Consider the following 17,165-nt stretch of genomic DNA (forward strand, 5'->3'; position numbering starts at 1 on the left):
CTGAGTGTGGCTTATTGGCCCAGTGGGACTGTCCCATTCCGAAATTCTTATTACTTAGATTCAAGTAATGTCCTAAGAGTCAGAGAATGTAAGAGGGAATCAGTGTGATAGTATTGCTAAGACCTATTAGCCAGGTTTCTCTCATGAAGATAGTCTGCACAGACTGCTGACCCTTGATGAAGAACAAGTTTCACTGCATTAGTTAGAGATAGGGAAATAGTGTTATCGGGTCTCTGAGGTCGGGGTTTGCATAGGCTGACTGGCTGGTACTAGGCTAACTGCCTTTGCAGGCCATTTTAAGCCTTGCCATTTACCCCAAGTGAGAATCAAACCCTGCACCTTCTGTTTGTAAGGCAAACACCTTAACCATTATGACATCCTCCCACTGAACATTGCTTACCTGTCCATACCGATCTCATTCCTGAGTTATGGTGGGAGGATAGTTACAGTGACTAGTGTATGGAAGCATTTACAAGTCTGCAAGTGGACCCACATCTTATAATCCGATATATTGCGCTGCTGGGATCCTCAAGATGCATATGTAAGAGGGGAGGGGTAGACCCTTCAAAAACTAAAATAGATTGGTCTGGAAGTACTGTATATTACGTAAGCCAAATAGTTAATCTGGCACATAGTGCTATTTTGATATTCTTGTCTAGACTGAAAAACGTTTTTGTGCTGTATGTTTAATGGAGATTTTTTGCTGTAATTGTGTTGTGCTTATTGATGGTTCACAATGAGACTGAGTGTAAGAGCAACACTATTGACAACACATTCTGTTTACCCTATTGTAGCTGCTGCATGGTTAGTTTTTAGATAATATATTCCTTGCTTATGTTAGACCTGGGTAAGAAATGCAGGATGACTCCACATCCCTTAGAAAGTCTACATGTTGCTTTCTGTACAGTTATGCTTTTCGATTTTTTTCTGTTACACTGTAAAAAATGTTTTGTGATTAAATGTTAATGTGTTTTTCGAGGATAACATCTGCCAGTAATAGACTGAATGGCTGAACTCACATCACATTTTTCCTATTTCTTGGGCTTCTTAGAACTTACTTTTTGTTTTATTTATTGTATTGTTTTAGCCAACAGGAAGTGCCTTGTACAGAGATGACAACTATATCATCATGACAACAGCTGACAGTGAAAAATATAGATGTTTACTTCCATTGATGTCAGGTGACATGGAGGTGTGTATTAAACAGCAGGTTTGGTGTAAATGTATTTTTTCCTACTTATGGTTTGGAATCTTACTGAAGCTGCACCTTTCTTTATTTACCATAGTCTTGCATCAGGTGTTTTAGCTGCCTGATCCAGCTTTACATAAATCATGATGCATTGTTTTGAAAGATACAACCTTACTGAAGTTTCAGCAGTTGTTATAAGTTCAAATAAATTTGTTCATTACATTCTAAAGTGGGTAACACATAAGTAGTATGTTTGGATCAAATGTATTTCTAATCTCTCGGTCTCTCTGTCCAGTCTTCCTTCTTTTCTTGACTCCTTGTAGATGCAGATTGGTTCCCAATAGTGCATTTAAATTTTGTGAAAATTACTCCATTTTTCTTCAAGATCCAGCTTCCTAAAATTCATATTTCATTTACTGTGTGTAAATCATCTTCAAAAGTTAGCTTAACATTAGATGTTATGTAGTCCAATCTCGCCTACATTCTTACTCACGGGTTCGGAGCCGAATATCGGCTCCGACTCGGCCCTTTTTGTTTACTAGCTCGAAGTCTCTCATTGGCTGGATCAAGTAGGTATCCGATGCTGCCCTGCTCCATAACCCCAGATCTCGTTTGCCGCTCGTGTAGCTAGGATGTGGTCTCGCTTGGCTGTGGCTAAGTACCTTTATTTTTCAATTTCTCTTGAGAAATTTGCTGTTTTCAACCCAAAAGCTATTTCAGTAGCTGTTTTGCATATTGTGGATTATTTTGGTGTGTTTTCTGGTCTGTAGTTGGTATCCCTAATTTCGGTGGGCTAGGCCTGTTTGAGTTAGAGGACCTAGTCCTTCTTTTCTGTGTGTTTTAGTGTTTAAAGTTTGTTTGTTGCTAAACTAAGCTAGCTCTTGTTGTTGATTGTGTGTGTTTTTTAGAGAACCATTTTACATAAAGGTTCTTGGTTGTAATAGAGTGTTTACTGTTTTCCCGCCTTGCTGTGTTTTTCCTAGTCGAGCAGAAGGAACATAAACCTTCCGGTTTCAAAAAATGTGCCAAGTGTGGTTCCAAGATGTCCATCACGGATGGACATTCTGTATGTGTTTATTGCTTAGGTGCAATTCATTTACAGGAGTTTTGCAGCTGCTGTCATGCCTTCAGTCCGAGGGTGCTTCAGGAGAGGAAAAATAAATTAATATTGAAGGGTCTTTTGAAACCTTTGTTTGAGGTGTCTTTGGACTCGGCCTCTGGTTCTCAGGCCAAGCCTAAGGTTTCAAAGGCGAAGAAAAAGATCTCTGGCTCCCTCTCTTTCTTCGGAGCCGCCGGAGAAACTTTCAAAAATTTACTCTGCTTCCTCGGCTTCTATGTCCTCGGGGCCGCAGGAGGTATCTGTGGTACTGGAATCGGCTTCGGCTCCTATTTTACTGGAACCAATTTGGAGCCGATCTCCCAGTGTTAGGCATGGTTCTCCTGACAGGAGATCCCGTTCTCCATCCCTGTCCTCCAGATCCTCCAGGCTTTCTGATTTGGATGTTGATAGGGTGGTGCAGAGGCTCCTGCAGTCGCCGGTGTTGACTAAATTATTTTCGGCTCCGACCCAGTAGGCTCCGGAGCCTGTCCCTTTGGTTGTGTCGATGGTTCCTCCTCCGAGTGCTTCCTTGTCTTCGGAGCCGGAGTGCTCCGCTCCGAGTGATGTTCTTGCGCCGGCTGCGATACCCCTTAAAGGTTTATCGGTGCTGACATCGGCTCCGACCCTGTCGGCTCCTTCCACAGGTTTCGGCACTCGAGTTTCCTCAGTTGGGCCCGAGGGGGATGTTTCGGGACACCCATCGGTTCCGAGCCTCCCTCTCGGCGCATCGGCTCTGGGGACCCCGACTCCGATCATGGCCTCTGAGGCCCGTCGGTCCTCGGATTCAGGGAGACCGGCCTTCGAGGCCATGCGGAGCTCACTGGCCAGATCGTCAGTTACATCACCTAGATCGGTCATTCCGTCCCCTTCCACCCTGGCTAGAGCCTCTGACGCCCCCATATCCATAGATGGCGGAGCCCAAAGGTCTGGGGATACCCCCATGAGTGGTCCCCAACTTTCTGAGGGTCCCTCAGAGTCTGTGGCCCCCAGAAAGAAGACGTGCAAGAGGAAGCACATAGACTCCCAGGACAAGTCTCTCACTTCTGATACCGACCTTGAAGAGTCGGAGGGGTCCCCCAAGTCGTCCTCTGATGACGTCTCTTTCTCTGACATCCTGAAGATTTTGAGAGACAGGGGCGACTGGCCCTCCAAATCCCCCTCCGAGGAGGCCTTTGGAGCTCAACCCTCCGCCTCCTGGGTGTCTCCACCCTTCGACGAACTGTTGGATTTAATCTGTCGGAGGGTGTGGGAGAATCCTGATATGGTAGAACCTGTACCCAGAAGGGCCAGTAAGTTTCTTTCTGCTCCCACGGGGAAAGAATTTCTGTCCAAAGGGCTTTCTGTAGATGCCATGGTGCTGGCAGCGGCCACTCAGAAGGAAGTAAACGAGACTTCTTCCTCCGTCCATCCTCCTAACAAGGAGTCTAGGACCTTGGACAGGTACGGGAAGCGTACCCTTTTCTCAGCGACCTTCACCTTATGGTCACTGAACTACCTTTGCCATTTCACTCGGCTCCAGAGAGATCTCCTCAAGGAGTTGGGAGATACTCTAGCGGGTAACGTTTCTGAAGTGTTGGTGCCCAGTCAACGCCCAGGTGTCTACCCTAAATTCTATTGTCAACTCGTCCATGAGGCTCATATCGTATGCAGCCGAGGGGGCGGGTAGGGCAGCCAGTTCAGGAGTAGCCCTCATTAGGCAAGCCTGGTTGCGCCTGTGTCATTTCGCGGAGGCCTTCAAGTCTTCCTTCACTAACGCTCCTTTTAATGGGTCCTTGCTCTTTGGGACCAAAGTGAAAGACACCCTCACCAGATGCGAGCAAGAGGGAAAGACCCTGTCTGCCGTAGGGGTCCATTTTTCACTCCCCTCTAGGCCTTACCCCAAGGCTCAGAGAGGTGGGAAGATGTCGTTCAAGAAGTCACAGAAGGTTTTCCCTGCCGCACAAGGTGATTCCCCCTCCAGAGGCAGAGGTGGGGGAGGTTATTCAGGAAGACGCCACCCTAGAGGCAGAGGAGGCCCCCGCAACTCAGGAGACCGTGATTCCTTTCGCAGTTCTTCCTACCATCGTTCCTCATGTGTGTGACTGTGCTTCTCCGGAGCCAGTCAGGGGCCGCATATTGTTATACCTGGAAGCCTGGGAAAGCATCACTCAGGATCGATGGGTATTACGAATAGTTTCTGGAGGTTATGCCATACCCCTTTCGTCAGACCCTCCTCCAGTCAGAAAAATCCCGGACGTTCCACACAGTCAAAGGGATCATGCAGCCATAGAGGTTTCAAAGCTGCTAAAGAAAGGAGTCATCCAGCCTGTCCCCTCAGACCAGATCGGATTAGGGACTTACTCAAGATTCTTTTTGGTGCCGAAAAGAACAGGGGACTTGAGACCCATTCTAGATCTCAGCCGATTAAACCACTATGTTCAAAAGTCCAAGTTCCGAATGGTCACCCTTCAGTCCATTTTTCCGTTGCTGGAAAAAGAGATATGGATGTGCTCCATCGACCTCAAGGATGCTTACTATCATATCAAATTGGACAGGGCATCCAGGAGTCACCTACGCTTCCGGTTGGGAGCCAGCCATTTTCAGTTTCGTGCCCTGCCCTTTGGTCACCACAGCCCCCAGGGTGTTCACCAAGTGTTTGGTGGTGGTGACAGCTCACCTGAGACGTCAAGGATTCCAGGTGTTTCCTTATCTGGACGACTGGCTCCTCACCGCCCCCACCAGGCATCTACTCATCCAAGACAGGGACGCCACTGTTACCCTCTGTCAGTGACTTGGAATAACGTTGAACTGGGAAAAGTCTTCCTTGCTGCCCTCACAGCGTGTCACCTTTATAGGCGCAGAGGTAGACACCGTCCAAATGCGGGCCTTCTTGCCGCATCAAAGGACCACAGTATTGCAGAATCAGGTTCGCGCACTATTACCCCTCAGGAAAGTACAAGCAAGATGCTTTTGGGCACCATGGCAGCCACCATTATGCTAGTGCCTCTAGCAAGATTACATATGAGGCTTCTTCAATGGCTTCTATTTGCCCAATGGTCCTTTCAGAAACTCCCCCTTTCTCTCCTGATCCTGCTCACAGACCGATGCAAACAGGATTTCAGTTGGTGGCTATGCTCCACCAACCTGGATGAGAGGAAACAGTTTGTTCCTCCATCACCTGTCACCACCATAACCACGGACGCCTCCCAGATGGGGTGGGGGGGCATTATCTTGGCAGGATGGTCCAAGGCACGTGGCGAGAGTACGAGGTACATCTGCACATCAATGTCGTAGAGATGAGAGCAGTGCTTCTGGCGTTGTGGGCACTTCAGAGCTTTCTCCTTCTTGGGACAATCGCGATACATTCGGACAACATGTCCGTGGTATGGTATCTAAACAAACAGGGAGGAACCAGATCTTACCCCCTGTGCAGAGAGGCCATGCAAGTGTGGCAGTGGGCGGTATCTTCCCAACAGTTCCTGGTGGCAACACACATTCCCGGGAAGGCCAATGTGATAGCAGACAGGCTGAGCAGAGCTATTCTCATGCCTTATGAGTGGTCCCTGAACCCTCGGGTTGCAGAACATATATTCAACAGGTGGGGTGAGCCTTGCTGCGACCTTTTTGCCAATCCCCTCAATGCCAAATGCAGCAATTACTTCACCCTGATCCCCCCCACAGGGGGAATCACCCAGGGACGCTGTAGTCCACTATTGGCCCTCCGGTCTGCTCTATGCTTTCCCTCCATTTCCTCTGTTACCAAGAGTGATTTAGAAAGCCCTATCCTTGGGAAGCAAGATGATTCTAATTGCCCCACACTGGCCTTGCCAAGTCTGGTTCTTCTTTCTCCATCCGTTCGTGGTGGACACTCCTTGGACTCTGGACCCAGTACCAGACCTACTGATGTACATGTCGGGACAGTTCCACCCCTCTCTGCGGACCCTCAGGTTGACAGCCTGGCTACTCCACTTCCGTCGCTAGTCAGGCTTCATCATTTTTCACCTGAGGTAGTACACATTTTATCATCCTCTCATAAGTCTTCGACTAGGAAGATTTATTCCAGCAAATGGAAGAGATTTTCTATTTGGGCTCATGCTCAAGGAATCGACCCCTACACAGCCCCTATTCCTGCGGTTTTGGAGTTCTTGTCCATGCTCTTTCAGCAGGGTTCTGCTCCTGCCACTATTAAAGTCCAGTTGGTGGCTATTTCTAGCTTTCATACCTCCTATGAGCCTTCCCTTATGGCTCACAAACTCTGTAAGGCCTTTTTAAAGGGCACCTTATTACTCCGGCCTCCTATTTTTGAACCTGTTATGCCTTGGGATTTAAACCTGGTTTTGCAAGCCCTTACCTCCCCACCTTTCGAACCAGCTGCCACCTGCGAGTTAAAGTTTTTGTCTTGGAAAACGGCTTTCCTGATAGCCATTACATCAGCCAGACGAGTGTCGGAGATTCAAGCCCTCTCCATTAAACCCCTGTATTTAATTTTTCATAAGGACAGAGTCTCTTCGACCTAGCCCGTCATTTCTCCCTAAAGTTACATCGACTATTAATCTCAACCAGTCTGTTGAGCTCCCAGTGTTCTTCCCTCAATTTTTGAACAAAGCAGAGTTTAGATTTCATCAACTGGATGTGCACAGACAATTGCGATTCTATCTACACAGGACCAAACATCTACGAAAGTCTGACCAATTGTTTGTTTCCTTTTCAGAAAATAGAGTGGGATCCTAAGGTTACCATTTCCAGATGGATTGCTAATTGTATTTCCTTTATTTATTCTTCAGCAGGAAAAACTCTACCGTTCCCCGTCAAGGCTCACTCTACCAGGGCTGTTTCTGCGTCTATAGCATACCATGCCAGACTATCCTTGGATGATATTTGTGCTGCAGCCACGTGGGCTTCCCCCCATACCTTTGTTACTCATTACAAACTGGACGTGGCCTCTAGGGATCGGGCTTCCTTTGGTTCCACAATCCACAGGAGTATCTTCCTTTGAGCCTCCCAGGATAGAAGTGCTGGGGACGCTGTCCCATGAGTAAGAATGTAGGCGAGATTGGACTACATAACATCAAGATGTTATGTACTCACCATGACTTTCGATGTATGTAGTCCATCTCGCCTCACATTCTTACGTACCCTCCCACCTGCCCCCTTCCTGGAGGATTGGTACTAGAGTACCCTTCAATAATAGTTGCGTTTTTCTTACCTCCTTGGTAGTTCTACATCGTAGTTTTTGTTGTTGTGCATAGGGTGTGTTTGTGGTTTCGCAGCAAACTAGATCTGGGGTTATGGAGCAGGGCAGCATGGGATACCTGCTTGATCCAGCCAATGAGAGACTTCGAGCTAGTAAAAAAAATTGGCCGAGTCGGAGCCAATATTCGGCTCCGAACCCGTGAGTAAGAATGTGAGGCGAGATGGACTACATACACCGAACGTTATGGTGAGTACATAACTTCTTGTTTTCCACCTCCATGTAATTATTTTTTGACTGATAACATTGGTAGATTTAATATGCCCATTCAATACATAGACAGTGTCCTTACATATATCTAGTGCAGTATTTCTTACATAAGAAATCTCCTGGCAAGGATAGCCCAACATCCAACATAATACCAAAGTCTTTAGCCTCTACAGGCACTTTATGTCACATGTAATGCTACCATGCAATTTGTAGGGCATAAAGGTGATGTACAGATGCACACACTTCAGAACTTCTTTGCCGACAGTTTGAATGCCATCACTCAATGTTGGTCTGAATGCCTTCTGCTATGCTGGTTACCGAGATGTTTTTTTTTTCAGATAAATACCCCAATTGGGATTTCTCTTTTTCTGTTTTTTCTGTAGTATTAATTGGTTTCATGCCATCCAGAAAGGGAAAATATCAGTGTGGGAGGCAGATTCCCCATAAAGACGGTCATGACCAGTGCCTCTTTTGTTTGAGTGCTTCCCACGATCATATTCAGTGTTCTGTCTGCCAAACCTTTGTTCCTAAGACCCTCTATAGTCGTCTTTCCTCCTTATCTATTTACCAAGAAAACCATCGTCTTAAGATTTTGGCTCAAGGTGCCGTGGTGGAGTCTTCCTGTCTTGAGGGTCAGCAGTCTGTCAAGAAAAAGGCTAAAAAAATTAGGCCTGCAGCCTCTTCCAGACATCTTTCTCGAGGCTAGTGAAAGCCCAGAGGATCGTCCCGTGGTTGCATCAGATTCCTCTGCCGCAACTCTGTCAGAGGCCAGCATGAATCCTTCTCCTTGCTTGTCCTTGGAGACTTTACAGATGTTGAGAGGGAAATATCTGCTGATTATTTCCAAGGGACTGAGAGGGATTCCACAGATTTTAGTGAGGGAGGAGACGCTTGCTACTGTTATTGAGTGTCGTCAAGGGTCTGACCCTCCTAGGGTGTTTAGTGCAAATGTCCTGCAGAAAATGAAAAAGAAAGCCAAGCAACTTTGCCCTCTAGTTGAATATCTCCAGTGTGAATGGCAGGATTTTATTTGGGGATTGTTTAATGCCTACCCCAAGGAGAGTCTGTGCCTGCCCCTCCCTGGTCTTCCACTCCTCTTAAAAGACTTAGGGAGCTGTATTCCTCTGATGATCAGGACTCTGGGGAAGAGTCCTTACCTTACTCTTTCTATATCCATTCTCCTTTGTGTTATGGTTCAGAAAGAGGATTCTATTAGTCCAGATTCTCCTTTGGAGGAACTCTCTTTTGGGGGCACCATTACCCGTATGGTGGAATTCTTAAGTGGGATTGCTCTCATGGTTCTGACATCCAGAAGAGGTATTATGAGCTCCTTCAGATGGAGTCTCCTAAACCTTCTGTTCCCCCTCTTCTAGCGGGCTTCCTGGACACTTTTACAGCAGCTTCTGTGGTACCTGATTCTCAGCCCCCAGCTCCCAAGAAACCTGACTGGTTTTACAAGGTGCCTGATGAATGTAATCTTTTGTATAGATGCCTTTCTGTTGACCCTTCTGTACTGTCTGTCTCTTCAAATAAACCCTCAAAATGTTTGCCCTGTAGCAAGCTGCTCAGACAGGTATAGTAAGGCAGTGGAGAAGCTAGGCAAAAAGGTTTATACTGCAGACAGCTTATCATTTAGGGCCATTGGCTGCCAGACTTGTATCACTAGGTATGTTTTGGCCCTTCTTTCTTGGGTAAGCTCTGATCTTCCTGGGAAGGCCTCTGCTCTTTCCTTGTTGGGTTCCACCTCTCAAGTTGCCCGCCTTTTTGTTAAGTGCAGGTATGGTGCTGCTGATGTTTCCTCCAGGGTTGTTGCATTTGGTTTTGTCATAAGGTGTTACTAATGTCTTCATCTTCAAGCTTTGCCTGATGACATTAAGGCCAAATTGTTGGATGCTCCTTTGGAAAATAAAAATCTTTTTAGTGCTGCTGCTGCTGAACTTAAGTCGCTCCAGAATAAGGGCAAGGCTTTGCTGGAATTGAAACATATTTTTGTTTCTCCTGTTCCAAAGTTTCAGAGGAATTACTCTTTGAAACCTGCTTTTGTTTGTAGCCTTTCTTGTCCTCCACCCAAGGGTAAAAAGGGTTCTAGACCTATGCCTACTGCTAAGTCTAATCAAACACCTACCTCCCAGAAATCTGTCTTCAGGACAAGCTGGGTTCTGCTTGACACTTTTCCCTGGGCCAGGTCCCTTTATCCCTTCATCTTTCCGTCTCCCTTTCAGACTGGGTGAGAATCACAACAGACTCTCTGGTTCTGTCTGTCATCTGCCAGGGGTATTTTCTGTTTTGGAAATCCCTTCCTCCCTTTCCTCCCTTTTTGGGCACCCCTCAACCTACTCATGAACAGTTTCCTTTTTTCCCAGAGGTGCTTCATTCTCTTTTGGTTCAGGGCACTATTCAAGCTGTACCACTGGCCCAGGTGGGGAGGGAGGGTTTTTTACTTCAGAATGTTTCTGGATCCCAGTAAGGAGGGCACTTGGAGACAAGTTTTGGACCTTTCCCAGGTCAACGCTTTTCTCAAGAGTCCTTCCTCTTGGATGTTGTCTCTTCAAACCTTATTTACTCTTCTTCTTACTCAGGCATTTATGGTCTCTCTCTATCTCAAGGATGCCTACCTTCATATCCCAGTCCATCACCTTGCCAGGAAATGTTTGTTTCTCTGTTTCTTACTTCCATTTTCAGTTCTCTGCTTTGCTCTTTGGCCTCTCTACTGCCCCAGGGGTCTTCACCAAATGCCTTGCTGCTGTCATTGCTTTTTGCAGGATGAGAGGAGTTCAGATTTTTCCTTATCTGGACAATCTGCTCATTCAGGCTTCATCTTCAAAGGCTCTACTTCAATATCTCCAGTTCACCATTTCCCAGTTACAGACCCTGAGGTTCACCATAAATTTTGAAAAATCAGTTCTGACTCCCTTCTCAGGATCACGGTTTCCTTGGTTGTAGGATCTGGACCATCCCTATACTGGCATCCCTGCCGAACCCCAAGGCCTTTTCTGTTATTGCCTTTTTCCAGTCTCTTCTTCCTCTGGAGTGAGTCACAGCCAGGGACTTTTTCAGGGCCCTCAGGTTCATGGCTTCCACCATTCCCATGCTTTCTTTGGCCAGGCTCTATATGAGACAGCTACAGTGGTACCTCAGGTCATTGTGGCTTCAACATTGTCACCCCCCTAGACTTCCCGGGTCTATATCATACGAATCGCACAAATTACGAACGCTCATAATATTGAATGTACCAGACCTCGAACTTCCTATTGTGGGGGGCTGTGCCCCCCCACACCACCAGCTAAATATATATTCCAACTCCGAGATTGCACTACAGTGAAGAAAGGACAAATATCCCATTCTTCACTGTACCGAAATCTCAGAAAAAGTACATTCAGTATTATGAGTGTTCGCAATTTGTGTGATTCAGTCATATGATATAGACCCCAACTTCCCAGTCCCTTCCCTCTGTTGTCTCAATCTTGAGCCTTTCCAAGCTCCAGCCCCTACTCAAGAGCTTTTTATAGACACCTCAGACTAGGGATTGGAGACCTCCTTCAGTTATCTCAAGGTTCAAGGTCTTTGGCGTCTGTATCAGAGGTCAGACCACATCAACATAAAGGAGATGAGGGCCCTGCTTCTGGCCCTTCAGGTTTTTCATTCTCTTTTTCATCCTGGGCCCATCACAGTTTTCACAGACAGTACCACTGTATTGTGGTTATGTCAGCAAGCAAGTGGTACATGGTCTTATCTTCTTTGCAGGAAGCTGTTCAGGTCTGGGATCTAGCTGTCCAGTATCAATTGACTCTTCAGGTAGTTTACATTCCCATGGAGCCGAATCTAATGGCAGACTGTTTCAACAACTCCAGCAAACAAGCTTACAGATGGATGCTTCACAGAGCTATGTCCCTGTACTGGACATTGTGCATCGGTGGGGTATTCCTCAGGTAGATCTTTTTGCCTCATCTCTGAATGGACAACTTCCACTATTCTGTTCCAGTGTCCCAAGTCCTCTGCTTGGAAAGTGAACGCCTTGTATTTTTCTTGGAAAGGGATGATGTCCTTCAAGGATGCATCTGCAGTCATAACATATGGGTTGTCCTGCCTCAGGCAGCCCTTCGGTCGGCTGGATTCCAAAGTCTGGGTCTGGCCTCGGCTGATGTCGCACTTCACCCGACGTCATAGCTCCTGGGGTATAAAGGCATCAGCCGACACCATTTTCCTCAGTCTTTCTTGCCGCGCGGTGCCCGAAGCAGAAGCTGTTCACAAGTGCCGGTCGGTCAGATCCAGAGATTTCAGCTACCGAAGACTTCTAAAAAAGCTAAGTACCCCGTTGGGGACTCTTTCTTGCCTCAGCCGATGTCAGACGAAGTAAATAATTGTTTAACTTGTGGGAAACAAATACCTCATAAGGATTTCCACTCTTACTGCCTTCCTTGCTTAGGCCCAGACCACGACGTATCAGCTTGTTTAGCCTGTGCTTCCTTCAACCGACGGACACTTAGACGTCGGTCGGAGTTTGCAGAAGAGTTTTTTGGTCCCGCTTTTGCATATAAAATGCCGTCGGAGACTCCAACTACACATTTAGCCAAAAAACGCAAGGATAAGGACCGACACTCGCGGCCCGCGGTTTCGGCTGAATCCACGGTTAGGCCTACCGCAAGTGTCTCGGTTTCGGCTGAAACCGAGTCCTCGGTTCTTCCTTCGGCCGAAAGCATGTCTCCGTCAACAGAGGCCACAGTGGCCCCGGCAGAGTCGGCTACAGAAATTCCTACTGAAGAAGCAGGCACACAAGAATTGTCCGACACCATTCCGTTGGACATCTCTACTCCTGCACGTGGGGCAGCTAGACCCCCTGCTTCTATGTCTATTAAGGCCTTCTCCAGGGCTAAAGCAGCTAAACTTTCCAAGGCCTTACCTACAAAAGCTCCCCCTCACAGGCCTTCCTCAAGTTCTCAGATTCTCAGCCTTGCTGAGGACCTTATTTCTCTGATCAGGGGATCCCAACCTCACCCAGACAGGGCCTCACAACCCCCTCCTGAAAAAAGGCCTAGGCCTGAACCCCCTGAACCTCTCTCCTCTGACTATTCCTCGGATGGATCAGATTTATCAGCCCATCAGGAAGGACCATACTCACCTTATGAGGATTCGGATGCAGACGACTCCATTCCTTCTGCCTCCCCCCCAGAAGAATTTTCATTTGGGGAAACTCTACACTCAATGAGGGAACACTTCCAATGGCAGGGTCAGGATTTTTCTGATTCTAGAAAAAGGCTTAGGACCTTTTTACACTTGCCACAGCATAGGCCTTTAGCCATACCACCTGTACTATCAGTTGTTGATGATGCATACAATGATGCCAGTTCTGCCCCTGATTATCTTCCCCCGGCCCCTGCCAAACCTGACAGATATTACAGGGTCCCGGATTCTCACTTTCACTTGTATAAGGCCCATGCTGCAGACCCAGAAACCATTTCTCAGGGTCCTAAGGGTGTTGCAGCTGCCTCTGCCAAAAACTCCCTACCCTCTGAAAGAGAATCAAGAGCATTAGAGAGATGGGGTAAAAAGGTTTATACATCTGCTACTCTTTCTGCCAGGGCTTTAAACTGTCAATTTCACATGATACAGTACCAGGAATTTTTGCTAGATCAGCTGAACAAAAAGCTTTCTTCTCCTGAACCTTTAGACCGTAAGTCCCTTCAGGAATTGGTACACAACTCTCAGCAGGTCAGTATTTCTTAAAATGTGGCTATGATGCACTGGAGGCTTCATTTAGATCAGCTATGACTGGAGCAGTGATTCGAAGGCATGCCTGGCTAAAAGAGCAATCCTTGCCAGACCATGTTAAGTCTAAACTCCTAGATGCTCCTATGGAGAAACAAAGTTTATTTGGCTCCCCGGCACAGGAGGTTCTAAAGAAAGTGGAAGAAAAAGCAAAATCTGTGCAAACAGTCAAGGATTTTCTGCAGGTCCAACCTCCGAGGTTCAGCAGAAACTGGCCTTCAAGGAATTGGTCCTTTCCAGACACCTCCGGAGGACAGAGAGGCAGAAATAGACGCCCAAGAGGCAGGGGTCAATCAAGGGGTGCCTACAGGGGCAGTCAGTGGCAACCTGCCAACCAGAGGAGTACCGCCACAGCTGCGACTGCAACCACTTCCACAGGACAGACACAATGACTTGGCTCTGATTCCGCCTACCAGGGAGCAACTGGAAGCACCCTTGGGCGGAAAGCTAGCTTTATTTTCAAAAAACTGGCATTGGATTACAGGAGACAAATGGACTTTGCAAACAATAGACAAAGGCTACAGGTTTCACTTCCACACTTTACCAAAAAAGAGAGGAATGCCAAACCTTCCACCAAGCCAGAAGTCAGAGGCTCTAAAACAAATCATCAACTTACTAAGGATGAGAGCAATAGAAAAGGTACCATCTATGGAACAAGGCCAAGGATTTTACTCCAGACTATTCCTTGTACCAAGAAAAGAAACTCAATGGAGGCCTATTCTCGACTTGTCCGCACTGAACACATATCTCATTGTACCAAAATTCAAGATGCTGACCCTACAGCAACTTCTTCCCATGTTGGGCAAGGAGTCTTGGCTGGTGACTCTAGATCTCAAGGAGGCATACCTGCACGTCCCTATACGACCAGATTGCAGAAGACACCTCAGATTTCTTGCAGGATCAGAGCATTATCAATTCTCAGCATTGCCCTTTGGCTTATCTACTGCGCCCAGAGTATTCACGAAATGCCTGGCATCAGTAATTGCACATTGCAGGCTTCAGGGAATTCAAATTTACCCATACCTGGACGACTGCCTAATACAAGCGGACAACAAGACAAAAATAATACAGGATTTGGCCTATGTCATACAACTGCTGCAAGCCTTGGGATACACAGTCAACATACAGAAGTCAAGACTAGTGCCATCCCAAAGAATAACATTTTTGGGTGCAGAACTGGACACAATAACTCAGATGGCTTTTCTCACAGAAGAAGAACAAAAGCAACTACCAGTCTACTTCATGGAATTGACAAGACAAACTCAGCTTACTGCAAGGAAAGTCCTGCAGGCCCTGGGTTACATGGCATCCTGCATAATCTTGATCCCACATGCCAGGCTGCATATGAGAAAATTGCAATGGTACCTAAGGAATGTATGGTCTCAACACAGGCACAGTCTAGAAACCATGATACCAATCATTCCATGCCTGAAAAAAGAATTCCTGTGGTGGGCTCAGGCCTGCCAGACCAACAGAGGGTTGCCTTTCCACAAACCACAACCAAGGCAGACCATCACCACGGACGCCTCAGACCTAGGCTGGGGGCACACATGGAAGACAAGTGTATCCAAGGCCTATGGTCCCAAGACCAGCTGAATCTACACATAACTCTAAAGGAGATGCTGGCAGTGAAGCATGCAATCGAGGGATTCAAATCATTCCTCCAGCAAGGACACCTGCTGATAAGGACGGACAATACCACAGTCATGTGGTACATCAACAAACAGGGAGGCACGCATTCCTACCCTCTATGCCGGATGGCAATGGACCTGTGGAACCTAGGCCTGAATCTCAACATTCAACTACAGGCCAGATTCGTACCGGGAAAAGAGAATTCACTAGCAGACAGATTAAGCAGAACTACCACGGATGCTCACGAATGGATGCTGCATCCATTTTCAAAAACATAACAAAGAAATGGGGAATGCCAGAGATAGACCTGTTCGCCTCCCCACTCAACTACCAACTGAAGAAATTCTGCTCAAGAGAATACCACCCACAAGCCTGGAGGGTGGACTCCCTTTCTTTCAGCTGGAAGGCCCTGACAGTTTATGCCTTTCCACCTCTCCCATTGATGTACAAAGTTCTACTGAAGATCAGGGAGGAACAGCCAAAGGTGATTCTGATAGCTCCAGACTGGCCAAGGCAGCATTGGTATCCGCTACTGAGAAGCATGTCTCGGACGAACACACGGCCTCTACCTCTATGGCCTTTACTTCTAATGCAGAACAACTACAAGACCCTGCATCCAAACTTGAAAACGCTGCAGCTAACTGCCTGGAAAATTGCATAAAACAAAACCAACCTGTTTTATCTCAGAGGGTCAAGGACATTATCCTGGAGGCTCGCAGACCCTCCACAAAGAAAACATACTCAGCCAAATGGAAGAGATTCCTCATTTGGAGTGCATCAAAGGGAACAAATGTCACACTGGCAAACCTAGCACACATCCTAGAATACTTAGCAGAACTATTCCATAATGGCCTGTCCTATTCTTCCATTAAGATTCATGCTTCAGCAATTTCAGCAGAGTACAACATGGACCCTCCTATCTTCTCTCATCCTCTCCTCAGACAGTTTCTAAGAGGGATCAAAAATGTAAAACCTCCAAGGAAACCATCTCTGCCTACATGGGATCTCAATTTTGTGCTGGAAAAATTAACACTTCCCCATTTTGAACCAGCAGCATCAGCAGACTTACAGTTCTTATCTTGGAAAATTGCCTTCCTTCTAGCAATCACTTCAGCAAGAAGGGTATCCGAGTTACAGGCATTAATGGCAGTGCAGCCTTTCCTTATCTTTCACCAGGATAGAGTGTCTCTGAGAACCAATCCTACTTTCATGCCAAAGGTGGTATCCAGGGTGTCCTTGAACCAAGCTATTCATTTACCTACGTTCTTCCCTAACCCACAGAACAGGGGGGAAAAACTACTACACACCTTGGATGTACATAGACAACTGCGCTACTATTTGGACAGGACTAAGACCAGCAGAAAAACTGACCAGCTTCTGGTAGCATATGCAACAGGAGTGCAAGGAAAAGCAATTTCCAAACAGACAATTTCAAAATGGATAGGAAATTGCATTCGATTCTGCTACTCTTTTCATGGAAAGACAACGCCTGAAAATATCAGGCCTCACTCCACAACAGCTACAGCCACCACTACAGCTTTCCTACGAGGAGTGGCTACCAAAGACATTTTAGAAGCTGCTACTTGGAGCTCCGTGCATACATTTGCCAAGCATTACAATCTTCCTTTATACTCCAGATCCCGAGCAGGCTTTGCAACTGCAGTTTTACAAGGGATCTTAACTACACCATCATTATCTTAGTGCCTCCTCCCCCCAGTTTGGCTATGGTATTCTACCCATATGTTATGACTGCAGATGCATCCTTGAAGGACATAGTACAGTTTTGTACCTACCATAAATGTAGATGTCCGATAGGTATGCATCTGCAGTCAGGATTACCCACCCTCCTTCCCCTCTGTGGTATTCCTAGGGTACTTACCCCTCTCTTAGCTAGCTGGGGGAATCTATTATGGTGTATTTGTTTGTATGTGTATATGTATATATACTTTTTGTTTTCTACTGTTTGGAATTTTCTACTTTTATCCAAATTTGGCCTTCCTAGAGGGCACCTGGCATCTGGGGCAAGAAACACTGAGGAA

General features: G+C 46.7%; 1 protein-coding gene across 1 annotated transcript in view; it reads left to right on the forward strand.

Moving 5' to 3' along the window:
* The window catches only part of ERLEC1 (endoplasmic reticulum lectin 1), a 1,331,813-nt gene that overhangs the window by 169,448 nt on the left and 1,145,200 nt on the right, over positions 1 to 17,165 (forward strand). The window contains exon 2 of the mRNA XM_044055082.1: positions 1,088 to 1,192. Coding sequence (XP_043911017.1) covers positions 1,088 to 1,192 — 105 coding nt within the window. The remainder of the gene's footprint in view (positions 1 to 1,087; positions 1,193 to 17,165) is intronic.

The sequence above is a fragment of the Protopterus annectens genome, chromosome 1.part2 (genome assembly GCF_019279795.1).
Source record: "Protopterus annectens isolate FY-2018-M chromosome 1.part2, PAN1.0, whole genome shotgun sequence".
Taxonomy (NCBI): domain Eukaryota; kingdom Metazoa; phylum Chordata; order Ceratodontiformes; family Protopteridae; genus Protopterus; species Protopterus annectens.